Raw genomic sequence first — 13,078 nt, 5'->3', positions numbered from 1 at the left:
GTCAGTGTGACATGAGGGAACAGATATTTCTAAAGAGCTTCAGAGGGTGAAAGTAAAATGTAGAGATATGTGAGTAGGATTAAATCCACAGAAGCAGCTCTTTCCTGCTTTACCCTCCGCCTCAGCTGAGTGCCATAAAGGAGAAACTCCTGTATATCTAAACCGAGTTTGGAAAAACTTCTTCATTTATCCAGATAACTTCTCTGTTTCTTCTACATTGTAGAGGAGTTATAATAATCAGTTAAATACCTATGAAGTACTTTGGAAGGTGACAATAATGACGTGCCATTCTGTTTCAGAAGCTGCTCTCAACTAAGGAGATAAAAGTGAAGGCGAGATGAGGCAATTTTGAAAATAAATGCTAACTTGTTATAAAAAAGATTAAGGGGCTAATAACACACATATGGTCTCAGATGACTTCAAATGTACAATATTCTCATCTCAGATACAGAATCAGGCGCATAATCACTGCTAACAGGTAAACAGAAAAATACAGTTTTAAATTATCATCAGGCATAGTCTTATGTCTTTCATCCATCAAATGTTACACAGAATAAACATCTCTTAAAATAGAGAACGGTGCCACAGCAGTGTTTACTTGTATGTAGAAAAATGAAAATGACAGATGTTTTTATTACATAGCTTCTGAATGCACTTAACTTTTCAAGATCTGTTGTACATGACAGTTTGTTTTGTGCTGCACACACCAAAAACTAAAGCAGCAAACAGACAGATTCCTCACAATTCTATGTCAAAATATGTCATCTCGTTTCAAAACCAGAATGTCACGGCACCTAAAATGATGAGGAATGCTCTCTGAGAAGATGCTGCCTGACATGCATTCATGCTAGAACCATAGCAGTATCATGATTGTTATCGTGCAACAAGATTTATCATTCACCGTGTAAATGATTACAAGCCTCTGTCAGCTCCTGGATCTTAGAAGAGACGTGTTACCTAAGCATGCTACTTTTTTCCTCTTCTTCCAATGTCTGCCCAAAGTGCTTGCAAGTCTTCAAAGCTCACATAGCAGACAGACCACATCACTTGTGATTTATCTGACATGACCAAGGTCTTAACAACAAACTGCCTGGTGATTTAAATAGATTTTTAGAGCCAAATGGAATGAAAAATAAAATTATGGATATTAATAAAGGAGTCAATAGCAAGACTATGGATAAGACTCAAGAGAGATTTCACTTTGTATGTCAAAACATCAAAAGCACCAAGGACTTGTTTTACTTCATTTTGACATCTAAAACTGGTTTTGGAGAACACATACCACGAGCCTGTCTGACTAACATAAGGTGCTCTAACAAAGAAGCTATTCTGCAGGCAAGCAAACACCAGAGAACAAATTGCAGGGTGTTTTAGCTACACTGTCAAATAAAGTGAGGTTAAACCTCAGAATTTGCAAATACAGAGCTTGCACTATCTCTAGGTGTTTGGTACGTGCAATATCCCTAGTTAGCTGAGAGGCTAACTTTCTGTAACCTCTTCCCCATCAATTATGTACAAAGGGAATGAAAAAGGGCTAAAATACCCATGGCATATTGTCAGTGAAAAATCAGTGCCACATATGTAGAAAAAGGTACACTGAGAATTTAGCGTTCATTTCTAGTATTAGAAATGAGTACTCTTCCAGTAGCTTAGCCTCTCCAAACTCAAAAAATCAAAAACCAAAACATCCTGCATTGCTATTATTCTATATGTCATGTACTCATAACTATAAGACATGACGCAATCAAGAACCAAATCCAGCAACTCCACCAGCATAAGGCCATAAGACTTTCTTAGCTATGAGTGCAAAGGAGCTTTTTAAGAAAACCTTTTCCTCTTCACTATAATTTCCATACAACGACTTTGATCTTTGGTCAGCTGTTTTAATTGGCTGCTACGCACATGCCATATTTCTATTCAGGTTCTTTACAGCTTCAGCTTCCAGCCACTGTTATGCTTTTTTCTGCACTATTAAAGGGCCCACTACTATCAGATTTCTGCTCCTCGTGTACGCAATTAGAGGCTGTAATTAAAAAAAAAAAAAAAAGTCCTTTAATCTTCTCCTTCATATTAAAAATATAAACCCATGGAAATTGATCTCTCATGACATGGGTTGATTTCCAATCCTTTAATCATTTTCACAGCTCTTCCGAGCCCTCTCCATTTTCTCCCAGCATTCTCCTTGCAGCATGGATTCAAAACTGGATAAAGCATTCTACTAGTCACATACAGAGTTTGTATAATACTCCTAGTCCAATTTTTTAACTCCCTGCTCTTTATCAAAGCAAATGGGATTGAAAAGTGGTTAACCATTTGCATTCAGTTTATCTTCCATTCTCCATGGCTGCTCATGTACTGAATTCTTAACAAAGTAATTAGGAAAACCGTGTAGTTTACAGCTATCCTTCTTTAGTTATTGTAACTAAATGATTTAATTTATCTTCCTTAATAAGGTCCAGCCCTGTGGAATTACAACGTTTTGGAAGCACTAACTATAATATTTGATTGTTCTAATATGACATTCTAATAAGACAAGTACCAAGAGAAGCATTAAGAATATATATAAGCAACATGTAGAGTAAAAGGCTATGTCAGAACTAATTAGCCAAGATAATCAAGAACTTCTGAAGATATGAATTTTAAGAGTTAAGTATTCATTACTTACACATTCGGTGTGTACTGGATGTACAGCAAACAGCAAAGCAGCTAGAAGAGATGTCTTTGGAGCCAGGTTTAGCCTTCTTCCTTTATTAGTGAATTGCAGCCCACCCAATAATATAGAGAACACATCAACCATCAGCACGGAGATAATACAATGCAGTATTATATTGATGACATGGAAACCAACTGGGTAGAAGCCTCCAGCAAAAAGGTAATTAATTCTGTATACAAACAAAAGCATTAAGGTTAAGAATTGCATAAATGATTAGAGATATGCAAACAGAAAATCCAACCAAACTTGATTAAAAGATTATGTTAGAAGCAAACAAATGACAAAGAACCCCAAAGGCTGAAAAATAAAAGCAAACCCCAGCACGCATAGTATTACCACTTCACCACCACAGCAGGCTAGAAACACCATCCTGATTTTACTCAGATATATTCACATGAGATACCATATTTAACATAATACCTATCGTCTCCAAAGACATATGTTAATACTGCTGTATTAATCATACGTATGGTAAGTTAGATCTGGCTTTTGGCCAGCAACATAACTTCAATGTTGTAATGCAATAGTGTGCCTCAAATAAACAACGCAGTCTACTAGGGCATACTTTGGGCTTAAGAGACACTGTGTCCACAAGCAACTTCATGGAATTTTAAATAGATCCATGTAGTAAGGGAACTGATATGCACAGCAACAGATTTCCACTGATATTCTAGGAGAAGAAATGTCCTCACATTTGGACTGATGATGTGGAAACCAACTGGGTACAATCCAGCATCAATCCAGAAAGTAGTCAGATAGCAAGCCTTAGTAACTGATTTGTGAGACTGGCTAGAGACAGGTGTCATGCAAGTATCTGAACCAGAAAGAAGTGTAAATAAAAATTCAGTCTAAGACCCTATTCAGGATAGGAACTTTGAGACAAAATGCAGAGGAAGAAGCATCTTGTTATTTTTGTGTGCTTTTATCACTAGGTGAGATATATAGACACCTAGGTAGGGTAGTGGATTTTATATACTTAATTTGGCAAGTCTGCATCTGACTCAGTGAAATCTATTAAAAATACCTAACTTATTATAAACGTGACACACATAAAAGTTAGACCTGAGGGGATTAAGAAAGCTAATACTTGTAAAAATAACATTTCATGGACCATCTCCACATGCTTGTCTGCATTTTTGAATATAGCACTGACTGTAACCCAGTTCTCTCTTTAAAGTAAGCAGAATATTACTGAAGATGGAATATACCACAGAGACCTTGAAAAGAAAGGAAAGCATGTGCTGTGTAATGCACTGAAAGCTTTACTAGGTTTAAGACACTAACACATGCTCTTCAGCCATACATCTTCCTCTGTGACAATGCGAAGAAACTCCAACAAGACTGTGAAATCCATTATGCTATGTACTTAAAACACTAACACTGAACTTGAGTCAAAACTTTTCCTTGAATCTGAGGAGAAAGTGCAGGAATACTTATTCCCCAATCACTTAGTCTCTGCCTTAGTCTGGACACAATTGCATAAGCAGTGCCAGCTCCACATTCTGTAGCAGCGGGTCCCACAACAGAGGGCTGTATGGGGAAAGTAAAGAAGCTTATGGCCAAGTTCTCAAATGTTCTCTGTGTTACTGTGCCCAGTTGCTACATGATCTTTGTACAAGGATTTGGGCAAGCAGTAGACATTAGCTAAGTATCTTTTTCTCAGACACTCACTTCAAGCTAAAATATCTGGGGGAAAACTATTCAGTAACCTAGTAGCAACAGACCACATTGCATTGATACTATTTATATAAAAGAGAATTATTCAACAGGCCACTAGCAAAGCAGAGAACAGAAAAAAACAACAGCACCACAAGTGGCAGCATGACTAAGCAGAGGCAACGTACATCTAATTCCTTGATGATGTGACCTCATCAATATGTGACCTCAACTATATTGCTCCTAGTACCAAGTAAACAAAACATAATTTATAAAAGGAAATACAAAAAGTCAAAATAACACATACTTTGAGAAAGAAACAATTTGAAAATTAAAACTCAATTTGAGATTAAGGTAATCAGTGTCAGGAAAGGCAGCCAACTCCCTCCAGACACGCTGTGTCTCCCCTTTTCCCCCTCTGTCCCTTTTCTTGTTTCCTTCTCCCCAAAATCAATCAAGCCAATATGTGTTAAAAAACTTCAGACCTGGAGCTAAATGACAAGTCTCACCTGAAAGTCAGGACAGTCAGTGGTCGATACGACTTATGACTGGTATTGCTGCTGAGTTTGCTGCCCCAAAAGTCATGATGCCACAGGTCACCAAGCGGGGTTTCTGCCCTGAGGTCCTGAAACAAGACATCAGATTCTTAACATTTCAGTTTGGTTCAAAGCAGCCATAGCACAAACAAGTTATAGCTAAAACAAGTTCATGTTACCACAGACATAAGGGTGTTTTGTTGGCTCACTACTGACATTGATGAGGCACCCTAGTTTTCAGCGAAGGTCAAATTTTGGATGCCTGTCATCATGAAGGTCATGATGCTTGGATTCTGTAGGTAGGCATAACTACATAAATACTCATAGTTCTACTAAATTTCATATCAGTTGATCATTTGGTGCAATTATTGAGATATAATGCACATAAAAGAACACAATATTTTTGTAAAACATCTTTGATTTTAGGGCTAGGTTATCTTTCAAAAGAGGCCAAATACAAACTGTCACAAATAGCCATTTTTCTCCCAGTGTCAAAAGGTCAACTATTAGTGAAAGCAAGAAAGCAAGGAGACTAAATATAGAAAACAACAATTAGCCCTTTCTGAAGCCTTACTTTGCACAGAACACTATTCAAATAGTTTTTTTATTTTTATTTTTTAAATCCTTAATACAAGAAAGCAAGAATTATGTTAATGAATTAAATATGATTTATGAATTAATAATGAATGAATTATGTTAATTTGGGGTGGGGTCAGGGCCTATAATAAAAACAAACCCATAACATTGCAAAGGATAAGTATACTCTTTCCTTTTATCTTCAAACTATGCTGATAATGGAAAAATCCAAATAACCTCGCTATTGAATGGAAAACATACACTTTAGAGAGGAAAAAAAATAAGGAAGCCACCTTTTGAAAGAAATTGATTTTGTAGCATCTTCAGTTTTCTTTGAGAGCAATCTGGGAAGCTCGATCTAACATATTTATCTTCTACCCACCCCTTATTCTCTTGCTTCCCTGGGGAAAATTCTAATAAGTACCAATTCATACTAGAGCAAACGCAAAGGTTAAATACACTTAAGGCGGAATCTATGAACAAAATTGTACCAGCTAATGAACAGCTTTCGTATGAGTGCTGGTATTATACCTGTATTCAGACCCAAGTTAGTCTATCCCCACCTTCTCTCCCTATTTTTTTTTTCTTAAACAGACCAACAAATCAAAACAGTCCAAACAAGCAATCCAAACAACAGTAAGCAGGTAAATCAGGTTATTGAAGCCATGACAAGGCTTACAAAGCCTGGTGTGATACGTCTCACTTATTCTACATTTCCATCTCTATAGAAGACTGCCCCAAGGTGCAAAACTTCTTTAGTCCCTCACAGATGTTTGCATTGTTGAGTGACAGCTAAGAATTTCTTAGGTATTTTTGCTCCCAGGACTGCAATTTTGGCCTTCAGCACCTAAATTCCTGTTCCATTCCTCACTGGTATGGACAAACCCTAAAGGTGATAATCTGACTCTCAGGCAAGGAGTGATCCTCATCAGCAGTCCACTAAATCAATCAACATGGCCTACTTTTACAGGGGCAAGTTGGGACTGGGTTGTATTGCAGCCTTTGTACTCTGCAAGGGGGATTTGTTGGTGGCAGTGAAGCCCTCCAACTGTTGTTCCAGCCAGCAGCACTGTTCCTTATGCATGTTTACCTAAGAAATGGACTATGAAAGAAACTTTATTCTTCTTTTTTTTAAAGGAACTAGCACAATTTTAAAAGTATGTTCTCTATGTCACAGATAACCATAATAACATGAGATTGGAAATATTCGAGATGAGTAAGGCTAGATTTCCCGCTCATCTTCAATCAGCCTTCTTTTGTCTTCAACAGGCAGGATACAGGAAATGCTGAATACCTGGAAGGATTTAGTGATTAGATTATACTTCCTTATGATCCAGAAATCTTCAGTCACGTATCTTGTTGCCCAGAGGTTGTGGGTGTCCCATCCCTAGAGGTGTTCAAGGCCAGGCTAGATGAGGCCCTGGGCAACCCAGTCTGGTGGAAGGCACCCCTGCCTATGGCAGGGGGGTTGGAACTGGATGGTCTTTCAGGTAGGTCCCTTCCAACCAGAGCCTTTCTATGATTCTATCATTGTTCATATACCTAAGTTTTCTTAGAGAAAGTTATTTACATCAATTTTGCCACACAGTGGACTTACTCTAAAAATGAAATTGTTTGCTCTAAGAGTCACAACTGTTTAAAAGTTAAGTATGCTTTTCCCATACATACATATGAAAGTACAAAGCAAATAATCTCTAAAGATTTGATAGCAGCAGCCTTCACAAGGCAGGGTTCAATACCTGAAGAAAGGTCAGGTTTTTCTATATGAAGGCTTATGCAAAAAGACACATCGTGTCTGAAGTTTGTCCTAATACAGCTGTTTGATTTGCCAAGCAAGCAAATACATTGCTTAATATAATAGGGTGCTAAAAGGTTGCTTAAAGAGCTGGCTGACGTCATCGTGGGACCTCTCTCAATTATTTTTCAACGATCTTGGCTATCTGTAGAGGTCCCAGTAGAATGGAAGCTGGCAAATGTTGTGCCAATTTTCAAGAAGGGTAAGAAAGAAGACCCTAGCAATTACAGGCCTGTCAGTCTCACGTCAGTGCCTGGTAAAATTATGGAGAAGATGATCCTTGAAGTTATTGAAGTACACCTGGGGGACAATGTGGTCACTGGTCCCAGCCAACGTGGGTTCATGAGGGGTAGGTCCTCCCTAACAAATTTGATTTCCTTTTATGATAAGATCACCCACCTAGTCAACCAAGGGAAACCAGCTGATGTGATCTTTTTGTACATCAGCAAGGCTTTTGACACAGTTTCCCATAAGATCCTACTGGACAAAATGTCCAGCACACAACTTAACAAAAACATCATACAATGGATGAGCAATTGGCTGACAGGCAGGGCTCAAAGGGTTGTGGTAAATGGGGCCACATCTGGCTGGCAGATGGTCACTAGTGGGGTCCCTCAAGTCTCCATTTTAGGGCCAGTCCCCTTCAATGTTTTTATAAATGAGTTGGATGTAGGACTAGGATTTCTGAGCAAATTTGCCAATGACACCAAACTTGGAGGAATTGTAGACTTGGATGAGGGTGGAAGGGCCTTGCAGATAGACCTGGGCGATCACCAACTGCATGAAGTTTAACAAAAGCAAGTGCCGGGTCCTGCACCTGGGACAGGGCAACCCTAGCTATACGTACAGACTGGGCGATGAGACGCTGTAGAGCAGCCTAGACGAGAGGGATCTGGGGGTGGTAGTTGACAGCAAGTTGAATATGAGCCAGCAGTGTGCCCTGGCAGCCAGGAGGGCCAACCATATCCTGGGGTGCATCAAGTACAGCATTGCTAGTTGGTTGAGGGAGGTGATTGTCCCACTCTACTTTGTGCTGGTGTGGCCTCACCTCAAGTACTGTGTGCAGTTATGGGCACCACGGTACAAGGACATTAAACTGCCAGAGAGTGTCCAAAGGAGGGTGACAAAGATGGTGAAGGGCCATGAGGGAAAGATGTATAATGAGCAGCTGAGGGCACTGGGCCTGTTCAGCCTGGAGAAGAGGAGGCTGAGGGGGGACCTCATTGGGGTCTACAGCATCCTGGCAAGGGGGAGTGGAGAGGCAGGTGACCTATTCTCTGTAATCACCAGTGATAGGACCTGCAGGAATGGTGTTAAGCTGAGGCAGGGGAAGTTTAGGCTGGACATCAGGAAGAGTTTCTTCACCGAGAGTGGTTGCACACTGGAACAGGCTCCCCAGTGAAGTAGTCACTGCACCAAGCCTGTCTGAATTTAAGAAGCGATTGGACTGTGCACATGGTCTGAAGTTTTGGGTAGACCTGTGCAGTGCCAGGAGTTGGACTTGATGATCCTTATGGGTCCCTCCCAACTCAGGATATTCTATGATTCTACAAATGAAGACAAAAAAACACAGCTGTGTACTAGTTAAAATAACAAGAAAACTTGGAAACAGCCTCGTACCCCATTTATTGGGTTTATTATCTAATATCAGACAGTTCTACAACATGGTGGAACATTCCTGCCTTTGCTACATGCTCTTTCTCACAGTTAAATGCTCATTGTCTCTGCATTTTTCTTGTGGATTTTTTATTTCCCTATATTTATTTGACCTGTATTAAAATGGTACTGTAAACAAAATCTCATTTAGTTTCCATGGGATATTGGAAGATTTTGATAATGAAAAAATAGAGTAAGCCTCACAATTTTTTCAATATACAGACTAGGTAAGAATTAATCTATTTAAGCAATTGGATGAATTTCTCAGCTTTGCCAACAGCTATAATCCTGATGCAGGCTGTTGTGTTGCTTAGATAAACTGAAACACTTCAAAACTTAAAAAGTGGAAGAAATGGAGAAAGATGACAAGTGTGGAAATTCTACAAGAATAAAGCTGCCTTGTTTCACCATCAGTCTTTTGTTTGTTCTTTTAGGAAATTAAAATATTATAATTGTGTCCCAAAATGAAACTTTGCAGAATGAAACATTCCCAGGAGCTGTGTAATTTAAAATAAAATGCCAAAAATAAAATCACTGTAGGTTGTTAATTTGTTGATAGTATTCTTGTAGGAGCTTTGAGATTTATTTCCAATTTGACAGATGTATTTTCCCCCATCCATTTATAACTCAAGGCACGAAGACTTACACAATCAAAATATAAATTTGTCTGAGTAAACAGTAATTCCGTGAAGTTCTTAAATGTACATTGCAGTTAAGTTGCCTCTAAATTTTGTGCAAGGTCAAAAAACATGAATTGTATTCTTCTAGATAGATGTATGAGTCTCTGTAAATTATCCTCCCTCTACTCCCATAGCATCAGGAAAACAGAATCAACAGATGAGGATGACTCATTTTAGTCTGCGCTTCTCTTTTCAAACCTGTCACAAGTACCTTCCAGAACAGCGTAAGAGCTGCTGTGCAACACCATGACCCACTCATGACCACAGGCCCACTAATTGCTACATGTAACTGTATGAAGGGTCTCAGCAATTGAAGACACTCAGCTTCTCACAGTAAAAGTGAAACTTGTAACTAGAGGTTTGTTTGGGTTGCACGTTAATTTCTAAGTATTTCAAGAATTGTTTGTTGCATGTACAATCAGTTTAAAGAAGAGCACAAAAATATTCTGCCTCTATTTCAAAAAATACTGCCATCACAGGAATATTAACTGCAGAAGGAGCACAGGAAAACACAGCTTTCCTTGCTCTTATAACATTTTTATGGTATAAACCACAGCTGGAGAACCCCTGCACCCTACAGCCACTTAGTGATCTCGCAACCAGTTTATTCATACAGTTTATTCATCTGTCACTGTGAGGGAATAATGAAAATATCTCTTATTACTATCAATGGATATTAGAAAATCTACAGCATAACTCTTAGAAATGAGCATAAAATTAGATCTGTAGGCAGTCTTGAAATGCAGGTACCCAGTGAATAAGTGTTATTAAGCATCACATCCAAATTCACTGCAACCCTGGATGCCTTCTTATGTCCATTTGGTGTAACAAAAAAGGGGAGAAAAATAAAACTGTTTAATTTCTTCCCTCTTTTGTTTATGCATTAGAACCCAGGTCAAGTTATTCAAATATCTTTAGGTATACGATTTTTTTTAATGAGCTTACTCACGCTTCTGGTTTTTCTGTGGAACACTTCTGGACAGTTTGTTTGTCAACTGTAAACAAGGCTTACTTAAAAAAAAACACAAACAAACAAAAATAAAGTTCAAAAAAAAAAAGACCATCAGAAGGAAGTTCTCCACTAGGATGAATATTTGAATATTTTGGGCCTACTTAAACTGTTGTCATTATTTCATTTCCTATTGTCACTTAAATCAAATGGAAAGAAAACAACAAAACAAAAGAGACAAACCTTATTATTGATGATGGCTTCAGAATCATCAAAGACAAAATCTCCATCATAACTGTTAGCAAAACAGAGGAAGGAAATTAATGCCACAACGATTTTAGCCCAGTGTGACGGAAGGAGAACCCATGATATGTCATGGTCCAGATTAGGTTCTGCTTGTGCCATTCTGTGAAACGCTTGTTCCAATTTGGGAGCTTCAGCATTATGTTGGTTGCAAATCTGAAAGAAATATACAGAAATGCACAGTTTTACATTTGACTACAAAAATAATAATAAAATGGGAGGTGGTAATAAGAAAATTAAATTTCTATCAACCAAATATCTTTATTTCACAGTGTTTCATAATACCAGAACATACCAAAACATAATTTTATACTTCAAATTTGGAAGAAGGACACAATTTCTCACGGTCCATGCACAGAGATAGAAGCCAAGAAATTCTGAGATTCCAAGCCACAGCTCTGGCACAGATAAATCCTAAAATGTTGAGCAAGTCACTTTTATCTGTTTCTTGCTATTCTTTTCAAGTGCAACATATAGGGCATAACAGGGACTGCGGAGCATTTATAAAATTCTTAAGAGAATGATAAGCACTGTAATTTCCTTACAGGGAGTGGAAAAAAAACAAACACAAACCATAAGCAATTGCAAAAAGAACTCAACTCAAGCCAAGTCCATTGAGTTAAGTGATCTAGTCTTACATACAGTCCATACTGGGAATACATACAGACACTGGGCCCTAAATCTCAACAATTCAAACAATGAGACAAGTATCATACAATTAGGGCTCAAAGGAGCGTTCACTACATCATTCTGCACACCTCCAGTGCAGCACAGGCTTAGTTCCACCACTGTCATCACACGCATGTAGTTGTTGAGGTAGATGAGAGCGACCACACAATCCGACAGCACTGAGCAGTGTATCAGCGTGAAGGTACCAAGACTGGAAGTTTACCCACGAGCCACCTTTACTCGGCAGGGTGTCGTCCGATGCTCCAAAGCCAGCCCTCTGCCTGGGCAGCTATGCTGCCTCTGCTTCGCTGCTGCTCCCACAGTACTGAGAGGGGTTTTATTACCGAGTGCTGCTGTAAATGGCAGGGGGGGAGGTTACAAATGGGAAGCTACAGTAATAACAGGAGTATGTGAAGTTTGTGACAAGCACATACCGGAGCCCAGCCTCACAATTCCTAGAGTCCAAACCTTAACTTAGAAACTTTCTTCGTATTTGCTGGCTCTTTTATACCGACTTTACTGCTGCACACCTGAACACATCGCACTTAACCAAGGAAAACGCTCCAGCTATCCGGATTCCCGAACACACTCGACCATTAGGGCTGCAAAGACAATCGCTTGGCAGCTCGCTGCCCCCCCCACGCCCATGCCCCTGTGCAGTCTGTACTCCCCGTGCCACCAGCGGCCCTTCTCGCTGCCAGGACCAGCAGCAGCGCTCCGCAGCTCGGCGCCAGGCACAGGGAGCTGGGAGGGCTGGGGAAAAGCGGCGCTGCTCAGCGGGGCAGCCACTTTAGCAGCACAAGAAGAGCAAAACCTTCTCCCAAAGTAACCCACCCCTGCGCTTCGAGGTCGCCGGGAGAAGAAGAGGCTGCAAACAAGGGGGTTAGGCAGAGGGAGGCACCCGGCGGTGTCACAGGGAGCAGCGCCCCGCCACAACGCGCCCTGCCCTCACCCCATTCCCCCCGCGAAGTTTCCCCGCAGACCCCGCCCGGGGGGCTCCCTGCCGCGGACCCCCATAAAAAAAGGGCTTCGGGGGGGGGGGGGGGGGGGGGTCCGCAGCTCGCCCTGACAGAGCGGGCTCCCCGGGACCCCGCAGCCCCAACGGTCCTAACGGCCCCAACGGTCCCAACGGGTGCCGCGTCCCCTCGTCCCGTCCAGCTCCGCGGGCGCTCCGGCCGCTGAGAGGGGAAAAGGGCGAGCCCCCCTCGCCGGGGACGGGCTCCGGGGCGCGGGGTCGCGGGGTGTGTGGGTTGTGGGGTCGGGGGTCCCCGCCCGCCGTTACCTGCGAGGAGCCGGAGCCCGCGCGGCGCCCGCCGCCCAACTCCCCTCGCGGGGAGCGCCCGCCGCTCCGGCCGCCGGGGGAGGGGCCGCTGCCGCCGCCGCTTCGCCTCTTGGTCCCGCCCACCGCCGCTCATTGGCTGCCCCGCCGCCCCGCCCATTCTCCGCCCCGCCCCCTCGGGGCAGCCCCGCCCGCTCATTGGCGGCGGAGGCGGGGGGTCGTGGCGGTGACGCGAGGAGGGGGCGGGGCGAGGAGGGAGCGGGGCT

At 41.5% G+C, this 13,078-nt stretch overlaps 1 protein-coding gene across 2 annotated transcripts in view; it reads right to left on the bottom strand.

The window, feature by feature from the left end:
• TMTC4 (transmembrane O-mannosyltransferase targeting cadherins 4) overlaps positions 1-12,872 on the bottom strand; it is a 52,255-nt gene extending 39,383 nt beyond the window's left edge. Inside the window, exons 1-4 of one of the 2 annotated variants that reach the window (XM_032183789.1) lie at positions 12,816-12,872; positions 10,805-11,020; positions 4,879-4,994; positions 2,666-2,882 (exon numbers count right to left, since the gene is read on the bottom strand). In XM_032183789.1, coding sequence (XP_032039680.1) covers positions 2,666-2,882; positions 4,879-4,994; positions 10,805-10,966 — 495 coding nt within the window. In that variant the 5' untranslated portion in view covers positions 10,967-11,020; positions 12,816-12,872. Of the gene's footprint in view, positions 1-2,665; positions 2,883-4,878; positions 4,995-10,804; positions 11,021-11,622; positions 11,676-12,815 lie in introns of those variants that run through there. The other variant, XM_032183799.1, reaches the window with a different exon arrangement.
• Between the last annotated feature and the right edge of the window lie 206 nt (positions 12,873-13,078).

This window comes from Aythya fuligula, chromosome 1 (assembly GCF_009819795.1).
Source record: "Aythya fuligula isolate bAytFul2 chromosome 1, bAytFul2.pri, whole genome shotgun sequence".
Taxonomy (NCBI): Eukaryota; Metazoa; Chordata; class Aves; order Anseriformes; family Anatidae; genus Aythya; species Aythya fuligula.
This window is presented reverse-complemented; position numbering and strand designations above follow the sequence as displayed.